General features: G+C 30.7%; 1 protein-coding gene across 1 annotated transcript; it reads right to left on the bottom strand.

Annotated features, from left to right (window-relative positions):
• Positions 1-950: 950 nt before the first annotated feature.
• LOC122312900 (probable glucan 1,3-beta-glucosidase A) lies at positions 951-4,198 on the bottom strand. The gene is made up of 8 exons (XM_043127570.1): positions 3,892-4,198; positions 3,651-3,770; positions 3,363-3,560; positions 3,117-3,275; positions 2,758-2,927; positions 2,272-2,427; positions 1,509-1,861; positions 951-1,346 (listed from the first exon to the last, which is right to left on the bottom strand). The coding sequence occupies exons 1-8, from the start codon at positions 4,072-4,074 to the stop codon at positions 1,165-1,167; spliced, it is 1,521 nt and encodes a 506-aa protein (XP_042983504.1). The 5' UTR covers positions 4,075-4,198; the 3' UTR covers positions 951-1,164.
• Positions 4,199-20,136: the final 15,938 nt, after the last annotated feature.

The raw sequence follows: 20,136 nt of genomic DNA, 5'->3' as shown, positions 1-20,136 counted from the left end.
CCAACGCCTTCTTGCCAATCAAACTTAAATTTATATATTGAGCCTTTTACTTCCTTCATTTCATGGCTGTGTAAATCCTTGTTTGATATGTAGTCCATAGTCATTATTAATAATGACGGCTGATTCTCTTGCTTTTTGACCAAATATTATTGTTTTTTAAAATTGTCATCTATCTTTTCAAAATGTTTGAACATGATAACTAGGGCTAGACGGCCGAGCAACCCAACCCTGCGATCTGCTAAATCCGCCCATTTGAGTTTGGGTGCAGGCATATGACTAATAAATAAGTTTGTATGGGTTTATCTCTCTTCTAACTCTATAGTTAACTAAAATTATAATATATTTGACTTGTATTCTATAAAATGTACTTTGTGAAAATCTAGTAGTGAATGATATTGTGATGAGATTTTGTTGCAAAAATAAGAAAATTTAATTCAATCGGTTAAAGGGTTTTGGTTTTCTAATATAAGGAATGATAAAATATAAATTCATTAAAGTTACTTATCGATCCAAGTTTTTTGAGCAATTGATAATTTAATAAAGAAGTCTTAAATCGTTGTATCTTTAAGTACAAAGCGATCGAGGAACAATAGAGAATAAAACAGAGTAGTGTAATTGAATATTGCAAGTTTCCTTCCCAAGTCCATGCCGGTGGAAGACATCAATTATTACTAAACAAATCAAGTTAAAATTCAAAGGGTAATTATGTAAGTTTACTTTTTGAATACAGATACACGATACTCTTATCTTATTTTAAGATGTCAAGTACTTATATTTGACATATTATGACATTATTTGTATTTCAAGAACATTTAATAATTTTTTATATCGACTTGATAATTTATTGAATAAATATCATTTGTGGTGTAAATGGTAAGTGAGGTGAGGACAACATCATGTCCAATCAGTGAAAGCAGCTCCTCTCATCAATATGCAATCATTCACTATCATTAGGAGCTTCAAAGTCCTTAGTCCTTCTTATTCATTTTGGAAATATTAGTAAACATTGTACTCGGATCATGAGCTGCCAATCTACCTAATTTCGCTGCAGACAAAATATCAAATATGATATGCAAATTGGACCACATAGAGGTCCAAGTCAGCGGACCTAAGGAGTAAAACATCGAAATAGGGAAGCTCCAATAACCATAAATGGCGTAAAAACTAAAGCTTGATGTAACCATTCTTGATCATCCACTCCAAACTCCAATGGTTATTCACGTTCTTAAGAGTCCAGTAAGCCCACCCAAATGTTGCTCTTTCAAAGACATCAAGCTGGGCCTTGGCGTATCTTTGGTAATCCTCTTTTGATGCTCCCTGAACTTGCCACTCAGCTACCCATTCACCTGCAAAAAATATTTCTCTTGTAAATGCATTTCACAAAGAGTATTACCATTAGCTATTTCTTTCTTTTATGGCATTTAACATCGCACATTGCGAGCCTGTTTTAGTGCAGTCATAGGGAGTTTTATGAAAGAATATTAAGACCATTCACCACTTGGACATACCAATAAAAGTAAGTGGACCATTTGAGGTTGTTACATAAGTGAGCGCCTCGGTCCTGTTGATGTAGACGTAATCAATGTTCTGCTGGACAGTCCAATTGTCAAACATGGTGGAGAAGAGGTTGTAATAGTGCAAATCAATGACCGAGCCCATTAAGCCACTAGCTAGAGGGAACAGCTCCCTCGGGTCAATTTGCCCTAGCCGGTTAGACATGACCACATAAGCCGTGGAGGAGTGCTTGCGGACAGCATCATAACCAGCCTTGTAGTACTTGTTTACCATCTCTAGGGATGCTCCTGGTGCCAGAGGCTCATTGATCAGTTCAACTGCATAAAGGCTTGGGCTCTTTGCATACCTATACTTGTAAATGAGAGTACACGTATATAAGCAAACAAGTCAAGAAGCACTATACAACCTACCTGCATATATAAAGGCTTTGGCTCTTTGCATTTTATGGTTTCATAATAGAAATAGGCCCGAAAATACTTTAGATGCAAAAAATTATATAAAAATAAACCCACAAACTGACTTAATTTGATGTAGTAAGTCAGATTATAAAATTACTTTTATTATAAATTTAGTTTTATTATAAAGTAAATCTAACGGATTCCATGAAGTTATGTCAGTTTGTAAGTTTACTTTTATATAATCACTTTACGTTTGTAGTAGTTCTCTTAAAAATATAACAATGCTACTTTTCATAAGATGTGGTTAAGAATGAATATATTTAGTTAGAAGAAGAGCATTTCTCTTATTACTATATACCTTGCAGTTAGGAAGTCTATGACAGCAACTGTCTGTTGAATATTCTCATCTGTTTTTCCCCATTCCTGAGAGCCATCTCTGGTGGAGCTATGTTCCCAACCATTTTGGGAGCCAGGTGCTGCATGTAGATCAATTATAATGTTCACTCCATATTTCCTGCAGACAAAGTACAACACCCTTTTAGATATGTGTTGATAAAGCTATATAATTAGGTGCACACTATGATCATAATCAACAAGAACTAAGCCTTTAAAATGGTTGGAACTTGGCAATCTCTTAACTCGAGAGATTCAATAGGGGGAAAACATGATACTTATAAAAATAAACACGATTTTGTAGCTTTTTCTCATAGTTTCTCGTCCAATTAAAGATACACCTAACTTTCTACGGTCCAAAAAGGTTGAATATTTGGTCGATGATCCATTCAACTATTTCTGCAAAAAGATATAATGTTGCCAAAACATGAACAGTATTATATGTACGTACTGAGCCCAGGAGAAGGCATTGTCTAGAGCTTTCAAGGAACCACCGACATAGGGATGTGGAGGAGTCGGATCGCTTGCTATCCACCAACCAACCGGAATTCTAACGGCGTTTAGTCCATTTTGTGATATGAACTTGAAGTCATCTTCCACTATGTATGTGCTCCAATGCTCCTGAGATTCAATGTCCACATACAGATCTGAATTATTATTATACACATGAAATGAATTGTTGTGTGGCATGACGTAAATTTTTAACCATTTCTTTAAGTTTCATAACTTGTGGGGCTTTAGGTGGTCTATTTTCTAAACATAAATGAAGGAAAAAAGGAACCAATTAGCTCGGAAGAAACAAGTGCTTACCCTCATGACTTGTGGGGCTCTCTGTGGTCCATAGCCATTGGTTATTTGAAACTCGCCGTGCAACCCTCCTGTGTTTGTTATCACAAAGACTGAGGGATCGTTCTCTCCCCAGTTGCTATTCCCTGCAAAATCTGCAGTCACTAGCGTCTCTGTCTTTGCCTGTACAATTTCATCCAATTTAATGGCGAAGTACAAAACCTTGTACGTAGTGTGTTTATCTCTCTAGATTTATACAAATAATATTACCTGCAGGAAGAATCCATTGGGCGCTTTGATTCTCACATGGCTGGAATTACCAGGTTTTCTAACAATCTCAAATGTCTCCGATTTTCCAGGCGTGCTCGCAACGGCTACCACATCTATCCCATTTCCACTGGTGTCTAGCCCCACGAACTGCTTATTAAAGACTCTGAAATTGAAAGTTTTCTCGTTGATCCTCCATAGCTACACCAAACAAAGAACACCCACCAGTATATATCAGCAAAACCAAAGAACGTTAGCTCGATCGGTTCTAAACCAAATTAAATAACTTACTTTGAATGTCTCCCATCCTGAAGCAGCACTTCTGTTTGCAACTATGATGGTTCCTCCTCCAGTTTCAGCGCAAAGATATTTCCCAGTTGTAACCGATTTGAACTGAAGTCCAGTTCCATCCTAAAAAGGTTACAAAAGCAAACAGTGACATTTACAACTCGGTGGGAATCATGCAAGACCTGCTGCTGTGACATGAATGATTTGATTTGCAAGAAAGAGAAGTTTAAAATAAAATACAAACCAAGAAGTCCTTGTTGGGGATGCCATCAAAGAGAGAAGGTTTAATCCATCCTTCCGTAACCAGCCAACCTCCCAGATTAACAGCTTTTACTCGAAAGCTGGGATTTGCCCTCCCATGAGATAAAGATACCTTACAGAAAAGAAAAACTATGCCAAGTAGCAATATTCTTGAATTGATCGCCATTTGATTATCTTGTTATCGATCCCCTTCGAGTATATCATCATATATATAATAAGGATTGACAAAGTGCATGCATGGCAGAGTCAAAATCCAGAAACTTTGACCAGTTTGGAGTTGAATATTCTTTGTGGATATTATTGATTATCATGGGTAAGATCGAGAATTCTTAGTGGTTCTGGTTCTGTTCAATTGAACAAGGCAGGAAACACCATTATAATACATGATTATGCCACCGAAATATGAAAGAAAATTTGAAGAAGCCTAATCAAAGCTGACCCCAGCTAGCTATCCATGCATATGTCGTTGCTAAAACTCAAAACGTTTTCTAGAAAGTCAGCATTTATCTAATGCGCATATGGCGCATTAATTCTCTGTATGATAATAAATTGGAAAATTCTACTTCCAAGTGAGTTTGCGCATCAAATTGCACACCAATGCTAATATGTGAGACATCCATTTAATGAAACGGTGTAAATTAAAGATGAAAATAATTTTTATGAGATAAAGAACCTTTTCTTCTCTTAATTTTATTTTTTTTGGTGGTATGCGATTTGGTGCGTCAAATTATTTGTACCTAGCAAAACTCATATTGATTAAGTATAAATAAAATTAATATTTAAAATAAAATAAAATAATAACAAGACTCATTTGATTAAGTATAAATAAAATTAATATTTAAAATAAAATAAAATAAAAAAGATAAAAGAATTGACCATCCTAGCTAGCTAAATGCTTACATCAAAGATTGTAGAACGCAAAAAACAGTACATCTTTCTTTAGAGGGCCAAACCGAACCTTAATGTTCAGCTAGCTACAAATTTTTCCCAACCAACTAATATAATATTAAACTCGACAATATCCCGTTATAATTGATACAGTTGGAATCATGCCTGTAGCATGTGATGACAGTAATCAGACGATGTGGCGTTTGAGAGATAAGTGTTGGAGTGTATTAAGATTAATTCAGTTTATTTTAATTTTAAATTAAGTCTAATATTTAAATATATAATTTTTAAATTATTAAATTTATTTTAATTTAAAACTTTCTTACACGTAAAACTTATAATATTTTTCAATTCAACACATATTTATATGTTGGACCATAAATAAATTTAAATTCATCTTAATATTCAAATGTATCTAAGGGAAATATTAATTATTTTTTTATTATTTTTTATTTAATGACTAAGGAATTGTTTTTAAATGAATTTATAATTTTTTTATTTTTAAAAAGTGTTTAAATCCTTTAAAAAAATATTGAAAAAAAAAGCCTAATCGGTGAGGATTCTCTGTAACAATCCTATGTAGACATAGTATTGTCTTATATTTAAACTCATCTTAGGTAAGTTTTATAAAAATTACTTCACAATCTCAACTTACTACTATTAATAAAAAATTTAACTCATCTTAGATCAACTTAACATTCAAATGCAGCTTTACATACAGCTTAGACAAGTTTATAAAAGAAAAATTCTACTATCAAGCTAGTGTATAAAACATTAATCTTTTGTAATGAAAAAAAAAAAAATTCTACAGAAGATTAATATCTATGACGAGGATAACAAACTCACAGCAAAAAGCTTTTTGTTGCCAGTTATTTGCGACGAGTCTGCAACTACTTATTTTCGCGAGAGAATATATAATTGCGGCGAGAAAAGACTTTTTGCGGCGACAATGGTTGCCGGAAAAATCTGTACTTGTTGTAGCAAGATCCACCAACAACCCACTCCCACTATTCATCTAATCATTTTATTTTATTATTTGAAAAAATCTAAATTTAATCTAAACATGTTTTAAATATTAAAAAACCTTTTCAATATTTTTATTTAACTATTTATATATAAGTAATGTTAAATACAAGTTTTATTAAATATACAAGCTAATGTAAAAAAGTAAGCCCCACTAGAAAAAAAAAATAAAAATAAAAATAAAATATCCTTTTTTTCTGGTGAGAGTCCGAGGCTTATTGTATATTTAGTAGTTATACAAATCATATAAACTTCTATTAACAAAATATAAAAATCCAACACAAATAATATCCAAGCAATTTTATAATTAAATCTACCCACTGATCACTTTTACAATTTAAGATTAATATAGAAAAATAAAAATAAGAGTAGTGTACATATAACATTTGTTTTTTTTAATTACAAACCGAAGTCCTAATTAGTAATTACACTGTGCCTTGTCATTCAGAAATCGTCAGCCACTAATAGCAGTAATTAAGGATTGATAAGAGATTACAAATGACAGGGATTGATTGATTTTCTAGCTTATAAACTGCATCCAGATGGAGTACCCAACAAAATCCAGTTTCAGGAAGTTAAAGTCATAAATTAAAATGCTATATAGTTTATTATGTCTAGGATAATAACAAATGCATGGCCTGCTACTAGGCCGCCTAACGTGTATCGATAAGTGTGTCTTTGACTCTTTAGTGTAAATACATATTTTTTTATTATTTTTTTAAACATCTTTAAATATTTTTAAAAAATTATAAATTTATTAATAATTAATTTTTTAATCATTAAATAAAATAAAAAATAGAATAGAATACGCTATGTAAATGAGAAGACAAAACCATAAGACAACTTAGCATTTTCCATGAATTATATGCTAACTGAAATTGACAACTGAGGGGCATAAATAGTGACATTTACCTAAAAAATAAGATTAATTAATAACTCCTGTATGCTAGCTGGTCCATCTGCCTAAAGAGGTTAAGGAAAAAGAAGATATTAACAGTGGAGAAGGACGTTGCATGACTATTTTGTCGGTTTAATGGAGATAACCCTTTTTAATTAATTAATTTGAACAAGTTGGTGGATCAAACAGGAAAAGCCAGCAGCTTCCTTCCTTCAGAAATTAATGGACTATATATATATATATATATATATATATATATCACTAACCCACTTGTTAATTGTTTGTTATCAGGGAGAATAATGATATTTAACAATATTCCATTTCATAATCATTAGTATTTTTTTATTTTTTTTATTCTTGATTTTGGTTTAACATTCTCTGAAATATATATATCGGAATTTAGAATTTTTATTTTTTTTGTTAAAAAAATATTTTTTTTATTTGGTTAAATATAATTATTCGGCAAAATTTTCCTAATTGCCAAAAAGAAAATATATATATATATATTTATGAATAGTGTTAGGCTGCCGCCCAATAATGACCACTCGTCGTACAACCTAATACAAATGTGTTTGTTTTTTTTCTTTTTCTTTTTATTTTTTTACATATTTAAATATTTTTTTAAAAAATATACTAATACATTAAAAGTCACTTTGTTAATTATTAAGTAAAAAAAAATTAAAAATAAATATATAAGCGGTCAAAATGAAAGAACAAACTCAAGCGACATACTAACATTTTTCTATATTTATATATAATAGGAAATATACAAGTAGTTAACTATTAATTGGTCAATTACTTATTTAATAGGGAATTGAACTTCTTTTTTCCATCCCTTTGTACTTTGGTGGAATGGTCGTATATGCTTGCATAAGAGGAAGGTCACTGAAGAAAATGATGATTATTTCTATAATCTTTTAGAATTTGTGAGTAAAATCTTCATATGGGTTTTGAACTAAATTTTGTGAAAGTATGTGGAAAGAATAAGAATTTTTTTTAGGATTATTGAATATAGTGATTAGGTTTTAAAAGTTTTTTAAGTTGGACCATTGAAATTGGTTGCTTAGATGGTCCTTGTGGCTCCACGTAATGCCACGTAACTTATTAAAAGAACACAAAAATTATATTTAACATAATATCATTTAGTTTATTAAAAAATAAAAAAATAATATTTAAATAAAAAAAGCATTCAAAAATATAAAAAGAGTATAAATGAAATTTTAGACTCTCTACCCCTTTTATATTTGTATTTTTAAATTTTTGAATGAACCAAGTGGTATCGTAGGGTGGTGCTAGTTACATATTCATAAGGGCTTTGCTACACGCAGTCGGGAAACGCAGTCGGCGTGCAGTCGGCTGTACGGAATGAATAAAAAAAATTATAAAAAAATTATTTTATATTCAGGGGGACCTGCATGAATTATAAAAAGCTATAAAAATAATTTTTTTTTTTCATGTAGGTCTTGTATTAATTTTTTTTTTACAGCCGACTGCACGCCGACTGCATTTCCCGACTGCACAAATCATTTCTGTATTCATAAAGTATCTAAACAGTAAACCTATTTGGAGTTATGTTAGGAGTTTTAAAAATTTCTTAAATATTCTTAAAAGCTCTTTAATAAAAAAATTAAATTATTTAAGTGTTACATATAAAAGCACTTTTCATTTCAAATAAGTTAAAAAGTACGGTTGAGGAAAAGTATCATTTTCTCAAGCGTACATTTTCAGATAATGCAGAACGTAATTTAAATTTTAAAAAGATTGTTAATGAACAAAAAATATCTATAGAATTTTAAAATAATTACAACTTTTAAACTTTCAAAAATATAATCATAATCTTTAAAATTTTAAATAATTGTCATTTCTACATCAGAAAGTACTATTTTAATTTATATCTAAATAAACGTAATATGTTTGAAAATGTTTTAAATATATAATTACTAAATAATAAATAATTTTTTAATAGTAAAATTTATTAATTAAATTATATTTTCTACCACAATCTCAAACATGCATTAAGTTTTAGATAATGAAATAGTATTATTCAAAGTTTTTTTATTGTTTAAATCGTTTTACTTTTATGTGTGTATTTTTCACGAAGACCAAGGCAAATGAATAGGTGAATTAATTTTGAGAAATAGAATTTTTATAAAATATTAGGACTCAATTAGTTTCGGTAATTATAAGTTTCGAAACCCTAACATAAAAAGCGATGGTGTACTAGAAGCTGGTCCTACAAGTTCTATATATGCTAATTAGTGGCTATGACTTCGGCGAGTTATTAGGAGATAGATCAATAAACAGATCTTTCTTATTTAAATATCAAAAATTTTATGTGCGGGTAGACCTGGGTAGCTCAATCTGGTTTTCAGCTCGAATGAACAGTCTTAAAAGGCTAGGTTGAAAGGATCCAACGAACTACGGATATTTTAAACCACGCATATCTACTGGTATCATCGTGTCTACAATAAGGCTATCTTTAGACATTAAGCTGAACTGAATTTTTTATGAATAATAGTAAGTTAAATTGATAGAATGAGTTATGTAAAAGCATTTAAAATGAGTTTAGATATGTTTAGATTTTAAAATAAGTTTAGAAATATTTATAAAAACTTAAAAAGATTGTGAATGCCTCATATAAATAAGTATTGAGTTAAAAAATATTTTGAGTCACACATGTAAAGATGTTTTAAGTTGAGATAAATTTAATAATTTAAGAATTTAGTATTTAGATATTAGACTTAATTTAAAATTAAATTAAACTGACCTAAATTTAGTTAAATCTAACAATTATACGAGCCCTAAGAGACCGTTCAAAATATAGTTGGACGGCAAATTTAGGAATCATGCAAGATGATTCTACTAAAAGTATTGAAAAGTGGGTGTAACCAAGGAAAAGCTGAAGATCCCTATTGGTATTGCGTGGGAAAGAATGGACAAGGAGATGGAATCAAGATAGAATTGGCTAGCATCAGGCTGCCGAATGTATCGAAGATAATAGACTTGACCATTGTAATTTTATATCGAAGCCTCAAATGTTCATAGAAAGAGGCGGCGCATGAGTGTTATGCACACAAACAACATAATACAACAGAGTTAGAGGGAATTGGTCATGGAGTACTAGAACTACGTAATCAGGTTGGGTAGGGGTTTGTATGTACCCAATACCCATGATCCACAATGTCTGACTCCCACAAAAGTTTAACCGAATTCAACTACCCATGCAATATTTGGTAAACTTTGTGTGCGCCCACCTTAAGAGCTTGTCAATAGTTTCCTAAATAAAAATTGTCAGATTCAGAAAGCAAGAATCCAAATGTCAACGTGAGTCAAAGTTTCGAACTTCAGATTTCAATGACAGACACACGAAACTGTAAATGGAAGACTAAAATTAACTGATATCTAGAAACGACTTTGAAATAGTTTAACGGAAGTGAATAATAAAAAATTCAACAATCATATAAAGAACTTAAGATTTAAGTGGTTTGGCTTGAACAATAACTTACATTTATTGGCAGAGTCGATCTCAAGAAATTCACTATCACAAAGATTAAGTACAAGAGGGCAATCATAAATAGCTCCCCAATCACAAAAGTTTCAATATACCCAATGAGATCTCAAAATCACACAAAATAAATTCTTTCTCTTTCTAGCCGCAACTCTCATCTTTTCTTCTTACAAAAATATTTTTATCTATAAAGCGACGCAAGAACTAGATTTTCTAAACATTCGTTGGAGCAGACTCTCGAGGTTAGAGGTGAAAGCCGGTCGGTCCAAATCGGATCGAATCTTGAACCGGTCAGTTTCGTTCCAAGGATTTCTCAACTTTCGATCTTCAGTCCGATTTTGGAGTGGGGTTTCCTCATACTGGACCGGATCGCACCGACCGAATTGAAAAATAAAATATTTTTTTAATTTTTAAATATATTATATATATTATTTTATATTATAATTGTATAATTAATTATGTAATTTTCATTTAATTTATTAAATTATTATCATTGAACATATAAAATATTTTTTTTAATGAGTGAGTTATATAATCCTCATTAATAATTCACTTAATTTTAATTTAGTAATTTAAATAATTTTTTTATTAATTTATTTGAAAAAAGAAGAAAAAATTTAAAAAAATAATTAAACCTGACCGAATAGATTGACTGTACCAAACCATTAGCTACCGGTCTGGTCCGAGAAAAATGATGGATCAAAAATTTCGGTCTATCACCCAGACCAGATCAACCAATTTATATCTCTAGTCGAGTGGATGTCGAGCGAATAATCTATTTAAAATTCGCTCGAGCTAAGATTAAGCCAAAGTTTGCTTAAGCCAAGGTGGAACCAGCCAAGTCTCTGAAATGACATTTTCAATAAGAAATTAAGCCATCATTTCAACAAATCCCCACCTTAATTTGAAGTCTGTCAAGCTTGAACAAAATGAATTCCACCAAATTGAATTTTACCATTCTACAACAAAGACATCAAAGATGCCTACCAAAGATTTAAAAAAAAAAAAAAAAACTACTCCACAACTCCCAAATGAGACGCACAACGACTATCTCTTGAAAAACCATTTCCACCCAAAAGTCATCATCTTCATAGACAACTTGACAAAATCACAAAATTGGTCCTAATGAAGAGATTCAACCTCCTCACACAAAAGCAACGTACAACTATACAGACTACTTACTTGAACAACGGCTTCTAAATATACACACGCGAACGGCTTCTAAATACACACACGCGGAAGGCTTATAACCAATATTCTCTATCAAAATAAGTACACCACAAAGTCGGCTTGAGCATATCCCAAAGGTGACCAAACTGTCTCCTCTATCTACCAAACAAAATTGTAGACTAACTCTCACTGTGTGCCAATGCAAAAAATTAGAATCATGCTCCTTTCCAATAGCATGATCTAGAGTACCACCTACACTCCCTCTGTGAAGCTTTCCTAACAACTCCACATTCTTGCCATAACCTCGCTCTTCTCTCCCATGGAAACAACAATTCAAAAGCTATGGAAAGAGAAATGTTTATCCAATAGCAAGCTGTGTTGACCACTTCACCCAATCTTTAGACAAGTCTAGCATACCAAAAGTATACTACAGGCTTTCACATAAGAGTTTGATTCATTTTGTTCAGCTACCCCATTTATGTGGAATGAACCCAACTATACGATATCTAAAATCGCTTTACCTTCTTGCCTATCAGATTCTCAAATCCTTCTCAAGTGTTTGAACTCATCAAAAACGTCACTCATTACTTCAGAAAAACAAGTCCAGCATTTTCTCAAAATGGTCACCAAACAACATGAGTACTAAGAATCAAGCACCACCTTGCACAAGATGTACTCCAAAAATCATAAGAAATAAATTACTAAAAGCTTGATTCTACACTGCTTCACAAAAATACAATGCTAACACAAAGAAAATCAAGCTTCCATATCTTCTGATTATACAAAAGCAAAACTATATACTCACAAATGACCACGCTCGTTCACCCATACGGCCCTATTAGATGTGTCATAAACGAGTAATACTTGAATCTAGAACATTTGAAGATTACCTTGCAGCTACACCAAACACTGTTTCACCAAATTAAAAATAAAGACTATCAATCTTATATTCTTTCATTATAACCAAAGAGTTCTTGTATAAAATGAATCCACCTTTAACTCTACACTGATAACCAAATGAGTCAAAAGTACCCAAAGATATAGTATTTTCTTCAAAGATGGAAAATGTTGAACGTTAGACAAAGTTTTAACGGTTCTATCATATATCTTAATCTTGATTGAATTAATTATAACAATCTCATAAGTCATATCATTCCCAACCAAAACGAAATCACCACTGATTGATTCGTAGGTGGTGAACCAGTCTCTCCTGGGACACATATGTAATATACAAGTTGAGTCCATGACCCACTTGTCACCAAAATGGCCGCTAGAGCTGTTGACCGCTAAGACAACATCAGATTTATTAGAATTCTTAACTACAGTAACAATATTAGGGTAACTCATTCCTCCTTGTTCTTCAATCTCAGATACTTATTCATGTAATAACCAAATTTGTGACAATAACAACATTTAAAATTTTTTTTATTAAATCTAGAGCTGCCACTAGAATCACTTCTACCCTGATTTGAACCTATTCCACCAGATCTACTACTATAGGAACATTTCATAAACAAGCTATCAACTTAATTATCTATGCCTTATATACCCAATTTTGTTCTTAACTCCTTAGAATTCAATACAGATTTTACATTTGCCAAAGAGATAGTATCTCTGCCATATCGAGTTCACTAAGTTATCAAACAACATAGGCAATGAACACAACAAAATTAAAGCTTGATCTTTGTTGAACCCAAGGTTTCAAAATTTGTGTAATTATATATCTACACATGAATTTTGTTGATAACAAATGAATTCAAAGAATAAAGAATCTCAAACTCAAGTTGTCTACACAATGGAATTAAGCACATCAAGGAAACAAGCATGAGCAAGAAGTGAACAAGTTCACATTAAAGTCATAGATTAATATTGTAAATCTCTTAAAAATTAGAAATTATGATTAAGCCTCAAAATTAATATTTTATCATAAAGCATTAAAATATATTTTCCACATGTGCATGAATATTTTGAAAAATAAATTTGAAAATTTTGAAAGATAATTGATTATCATCTTTCACATGTGCATACCTTGATTAAAGAATTGAACTTTGAAAATATTAAAGATGATTGATTGTCATCTTTCATATGTGCATGTTTTATTTGACTATTTTCTAAAATGATTGATTTTTTTTTAATCATGCAAAAGGCCGATAATTTTGTTTGAAATATTTGAAAAGTAAAATGTGCTCCTTTTGTCATATGCCAAAAGTAAAATATTAGGTTTGAAGTTTTTGAAAAATGAATCATATTGTCTTTGACAGTTGAAAAAGAAGAACTTTTTATTTGAATTTTTTTGAAAAAGTGAATAATGTTGTCTTTGACATGTGAATTTTTTAAATTTGAATATGAAGTCTCATATGCCTATAAATAGATCATTTGAGAGCTTCACATTGACAACACCAAGAGCATACATCATTCATTCAAAGCTTTCATTCTCTTTTCTCTAAGTATTGAGCCTTAATCCTTATTCATTTTGAGAGATATAGTTTACGTTGTATTGTTCTTATTTCACTTATTAAGAAATGTTTTATGATAACCTACCCACTATTAGCTCTTGTATCAGTAAAAGGGTGTGTATAACCCTTGTGCGTGTAGAAAGTGTTATACATAGGGAATAGTTGAATGACCACGTGTAAGGTGATTGCAAGTGTAAAGGGTATTCTACACGAATTCTTTGTACAGTGTTGTTTAAAGGTGTGATAGGTTTCTATCCCTACCTGAAGGAGGTTGAATAGTAAATTTGGGAATTCTCAAGAGGTAGCTTGAGGTTAGGACGTAGACGGTGGGGCCGAACCTCGTTAACATACTGAGTTGGCTTCTCTCTTATCCTTACTCTTTATATTTATTACTGTTTCGCATTTTGTTTATATTTTATATTGTATATTTGATTTATAATTGTTATTTTTTTCATACAACTCAATTCACCCCCCCTCTTGTGTAGTCATCTGGGCAACAATTGGTATCAGAGCTAAAAGCTCTATTATAAGATTAACTATCTTTTGAGTTAAGATCATATGACTAACATTGTAGTTTCATTCGGTGAAAGTCAATCTAACAGTCGGCCTCCACTCTTTTGTGGAGATAATTACTTATTCTGAAAAATTAGAATGAGAATATTCCTTCAGGTTCAAGGTCGAGAAATCTGAAAATTCATTGTAAATGGACCTTATATTCCAACAAAAATGGTTGATAGAATAAAGGTCAAAAATGAAGAAGAAGAGTTTGATCATGAAGACGATAGAATTTATACTTTGAATTTAACTGCTATGAATTTATTATTTAATGCTCTCAATGGAAATGAGTTTAATAGAATAATGACTTGTGCTACTACAAAAGAAATTTGGGATAAGTTGGAAGTTACTTATGAAGGAATTTCACAAGTCAATGAATAAAAAATTTATATTCTTACTCATGAATATGAAATGTTTAAAATGAATGATGATGAATCTATTTCTAGTATACATACTCGTTTTACTAACATCATAAACAGCTTGACAGCTCTTGGCAAAGTTTATTCCAAGGTGGAGATAGTAAGAAAAATTCTCAACTCTCTACCAAAACGCTGGGAATCAAAAGTGACAGCACTTTTTGAAGTTAGAGACCTCAAGAAGCTCGAAGTGAATGAACTCATCGGGTCACTTATCACCCATGAGTACACATTGAAAAGAGGAGAAGAATAAGGAAAGCCAAAGAAGAGCTTGGCACTTAAAGCTGTTCCTCATGAAAGTGAAAGTGATGACGATGAGAAAAATGAAGACAAAGATGAAGAAGTTGTGATGATAACAAGAAGAATTTAGAAGTTCTTAATGAAAAATAAAATTCCTCCGAGGAAATCTTTCAAAAAGTTTTCCAAGAAAGATTCAGATAAAAATGACATTTTAATTTGTTATAAATGTAATAAGTCTGGTTATATCAAGGCAAATTGTCCTCTGCTAAATAAAAATTAAAACAAGGAAAAGAAAGCAATGAAAGGTACATGGGATGATGATTCAAGTAGCTCAGATAGTGAAGCAAGTAATGGAGAATCAGCAAATTTTTGTCTTATGGCTAAAGATGACATTGAGGTAACAAATCTTGATAATATTGAAAATTTTTCATATGAAGAATTGCAAAATGTTTTAGAAGAGGTATATAAGGAATTTGAAAAATTGGGTATCAAGTATACTGTTTTGAAAAAGAAAAATTCTTCTTTAACAAAAGAAATTGATATTTTAAGAAAAGAAAGTATCATTTTGAAATATGAAAATCTTGAATTGAATAAGAAGAAAACCGATTTAGAAAATATTGTTGAAAACTTTACGAATGGAAAAATAAATTTTGAAAAACTTATTAGTAGTCAAAAATGTGTTTTTGACAAGGCAGGTTTGGGATATATGCCAAAACAAAAATACAAACCTTATAAAAAAATTTTTGATAATACTTCTACATCAAAGACCAATATTCAAAATTCTTTTCATAAAAATTGTTGCCCAGATGACTAACACAAAAGGGGGGGTGAATTGAATTGTATTAAAAAAATAACAATTATAAATCAAATATATAATATAAAATATAAACAAAATATGAAATAGTAATAAATATAAAGAGTAAGGGTAAGAGAAAAGCAAATTCAGTATGTTAACGAGGTTCGGCCCCACTGCCTACGTCCTCGCATCAAGCTACCCTTTGAGGATTTCCAAATTCACTATTCAACCTCTTTCAGGTGGGGATAGAAACCTATTACACCTTTGAACAACACCGCTACAAAGGATCCTTGTAGAACACCCTCTACACTTACAATCATTTTACACGTGGTGTTTCAACTATTTCCCTTGTAGAACACGTTCTACACGCATAAGGGTTATACACATCCTTTTTCTGATACAAGAGCTGATAGTGGGTTCATAAGAACAATATAGCGCAAACTATATCTCTCAAATAAGGATTAAGGCTCAATGCTTAAAGAAGAGAGAATAAAAATTTTGAATAAATGTTGTATGTTCTAGACGTTGTAAATGTGAAACTCTCAAATGATCTATTTATAGACATATGAGACTTCATATTCAAATTAAAAAAAATTCACATGTCAAAGACAACATTATTCACTTTTTTTCAAAAAATTCAAATAAAGGATTCTTCTTTTTTCAATTGTCAAAGACAACATTATTCATTTTTCAAAAACTTCAAACCTAATTTTTTACTTTTGGTAAATGACAAAAGGAGCACACTTTACTTTTCAAAAAATTCAAACCTAATCTTTTATTTTTTGCATATGACAAAAGAAGCACACTTTACTTTTCAAATTTTTCAAACAAAATCATCTACCTTTTGCATGAGTTAAAAAAAGCATCAATCACTTTTGAAAATATTCAAATAAAACATGCACATGTGAAAGATGACAATCAATCATCTTTAATATTTTCAAAATTCAACCTTTTAATCAAGGCATGCACATGTGAAAGATGATAATTAATCATCTTTCAAAACTTTTAAATTTAATTTTCAAAATATTCATGCACATGTGGAAAATATTAATTTTGAGCCTTAATCCTAATTTCGAATTTTTAATATATTTACAATATTACTCTATGACTTTAATGTGAATTTGTTCCCTTCCTACCCATGCTTGTTTCCTTGATGTGCTTGACTTCATTGTGTAGACAACTTGAGCTTGAGACTTTTTTATTCTTTGAATTCATTTGTTATCATCAAAATCAATGTGTAGATATATAATTAGACAAAACTTGAAACTTTGGATTCAACAATCTCCTCTTTTTTTATGATGGCAAATACTTGATAGAATTTGAAACCTGTATTAAAAATACTTAAGTTCCCCCTGAGTATGTGCATTAGTTTTTCAAGCAAAAGTATAAATATAATTCTAAGCATGTAATGTAAATTTGTTCATTTCTTGTTCATCCTTGTTTCCTTGATGTGCTTGACTCCATTGTGTAGACAACTTGAACTTGAGATTTCTTTATTCTTTGAATTCATTTATTATCATCAAAATCTAAGTGTAGATATATAATTACACAAAATTTGAAACCTTAGATTCAATAATCTCCCCCTTTTTTATGATGACAAATACTTGATAGAATCTAAAACCTGTATTAATACTTAAGCTCCCCCTGAGAATGTGCGTTAGTTTTTCAAGTAAAAGTATAAATATAATTCTAAACATATATAACAAGTTTAGCAATTCAAATAATGTTAATGTTCTTACTAAACCAGGAAACTAGTGCATGACCTAAGAAATGGCATGCTCCACTAATACTTTTTTGATCTATTTTACAGCCAGCATAATCTACATCTGTGTAGCTGATTAGATCAAAAGATGTGCACTTAGGGTATCATAACCCTAGATTAATTGTACCACTAAGATATCTAAGAATGCGCTTAACTGTCATTAAATGTGATTTTTTTAGAGATGATTGAAAGCGTGCACATAAGCACACACTAAACATAATATCTGATCTACTGGCTGTTAAATATAATAAGCTACCAATCATACCTCGATATATTCTCGAGTCAAATGGCTTACCGGATTCATCTTTATCAAGTTTAGTTGATGGGTTCATTGGTGTTCCAATTTCCTTAACACTTTCCATCCCAAACTTCTTCAGTAATTCCTTGATATATTTTGATTGATTGATGAATGTCCCACTTTTTGCTTGCTTAATTTGCAATCTGAAAAAGAATGTAAGTTCTCCCATCATGCTCATCTTAAATTCTTCCTGCATAGTCTTAACAAAAAATTGACACATATTTTCATTAGTAGCACTGAATATTATATCATCAATATAAATCTGAATCAAAAGAATATTATCATTTTCATATTTAATGAAAAGAGTTGTATCGATTTTTTCTCTTGAAAAATCTTTTTCAATAAAGAAACCATTGAGTCTCTCGTATCAAGTTCTAGGAGCTTGTTTAAGTCCATATAGTACTTTTGTGAATTTAAAAACATGATTTGGGGAAATATGATTTTTAAAACCTGGAAGTTGTTCAACATATGTCTCTTCATTTATAAAACTATTTAAGAAAGTACTTTTAACATCCATTTGAAAAAGTTTGAAATCTTTATAACAAGTATATGCAAGTAGCATTCGAATAGCTTCTAATCTTGCGACTGGTGCATATGTCTCATCATAATCGATTCCTTCTTCTTGATTAAAACCTTGAACTACAAGTCGAACATTATTTCTAATAATGACTCCGGACTCATCTTTATTGTTTCTAAAAACCCATTTTGTTTCAATAATAGTATGATTTTTGGGTTTAGGAATAAGTGTCCAAACATCATTTCTTTCAAATTGATTCAACTCTTTTTGTATAACTAGAATCCAAGATTCATCAAGAAGTGCGTCATCAATATTTTTGAGTTCAATCTGAGATAGAAAAGCAGTATGATTGCAAATATTTCTAAGAGATAATTGAGTACTTACACCTCATGAAGGTTCTCCCAAAATTTGTACCACTGGATGATCTTTCACAAATTTTCACCATTTGGTTACATCTTGTATTAAATTTTGATGATCTTTCCTGATGGTTCTATGTTGAACTTCTTCTATTGTGTTTTCTTTGTTGAGATTGAGACTTTCTGTGTTATTTATACCTCATGTTTCTTCATCAATAGATTTCTTAGAGAGTTGAGAATTAAATTCATCAAATACTACATGCATAGATTCTTGTACAGTTAAAGTCTTTTTATTGAACACTCTATAAGCTTTACTATTAGTAGAATATCCAAGAAAAATACCTTCATCAGATTTTATATCAAACTTGCCTAAATTATCTCTGTCATTCAAAATAAAATATTTGCATCTAAATACATGAAAGTAACCAATGTTGGGTTTTTTCTCATTTCAAAGCTCATAGGGGGTTTTATCTAATTTAGACCTTAGCATAACTCTATTTATAACATAACATGTAGTACTTACCGCTTCGACCCAAAAATAACTAGACAAGTTGTTCTCATTGAGCATTGTTCTTGCCATCTCTTGAAGATATCTATTTTTCCTCTCTACTACTTCATTTTATTGAGGAGTTCGAGGAGCAGAAAAATTATGCACAAAACCATTTTCATCACAAAATGTTTCAATATTTTTATTAACAAACTCTTTTCCCTTATCACTTCGGATACTTGAAATAGTATAGTTTTTTTTATTTTGAATTTTTTTGCATAACTTGATAAAGACATTATGTGCCTCATCTTTATGAGCAAGAAAGATGACCCAAGTATATCTAGAGAAATCATCAATAATAACAAATGCATAATATTTTCTTTCTAGACTTGCAACTCTATTTGATCCAAAAAAATCCATATGTATCAGTTGCAATGGTCTAGTAGTGGAAATATATTTCTTAGTTTTAAAAGAAGTTTTTGTTTGTTTACCAAATTGGCATGCATAACAAATTTTGTCTTTAAGAAAATATGTTTTCGGTAAACGTCTCACAAGATCATTTTTTGAAAGTTTGGAAATAAGTTCCATGTTAGCATGACCTAATCTTCTGTGCCATAACCAACTAGTTTTATTTTGAGCTGAAAAATAAATTGCATCTTATAAGGTAATTTCTTCAAAATCAATTGTATAAATATTGTTGCTTCTAAAAGTAATAAAACAAATATTACAATCATGATCATTCAAAAAAATGTACTTATCTATTTTGAAAGTAACTGTAAATCATTTATCATATAATTGACTTATACTCAAAAGATTATATTTTAGACCTTCAACAAATAGAACATCTTCAATTATGAA

This window comes from Carya illinoinensis, chromosome 6 (assembly GCF_018687715.1).
Source record: "Carya illinoinensis cultivar Pawnee chromosome 6, C.illinoinensisPawnee_v1, whole genome shotgun sequence".
In the NCBI taxonomy this organism is placed as follows: domain Eukaryota; kingdom Viridiplantae; phylum Streptophyta; class Magnoliopsida; order Fagales; family Juglandaceae; genus Carya; species Carya illinoinensis.
This window is presented reverse-complemented; position numbering and strand designations above follow the sequence as displayed.

Excerpts from the sequence above, each read along its gene's own strand:
- LOC122312900 (XM_043127570.1), bottom strand. The coding sequence starts at position 4,074 with ATGGCGATCAATTCAAGAATATTGCTACTTGGCATAGTTTTTCTTTTC. Across the intron at positions 3,561-3,650 it reads CAGGATGGGAGACATTCAAA|CTATGGAGGATCAACGAGAA; the intron begins GTAAGTTATTTA and ends TGTTTGGTGTAG. Across the intron at positions 1,347-1,508 it reads TGGTCCACTTACTTTTATTG|GTGAATGGGTAGCTGAGTGG; the intron begins GTATGTCCAAGT and ends TATTTTTTGCAG.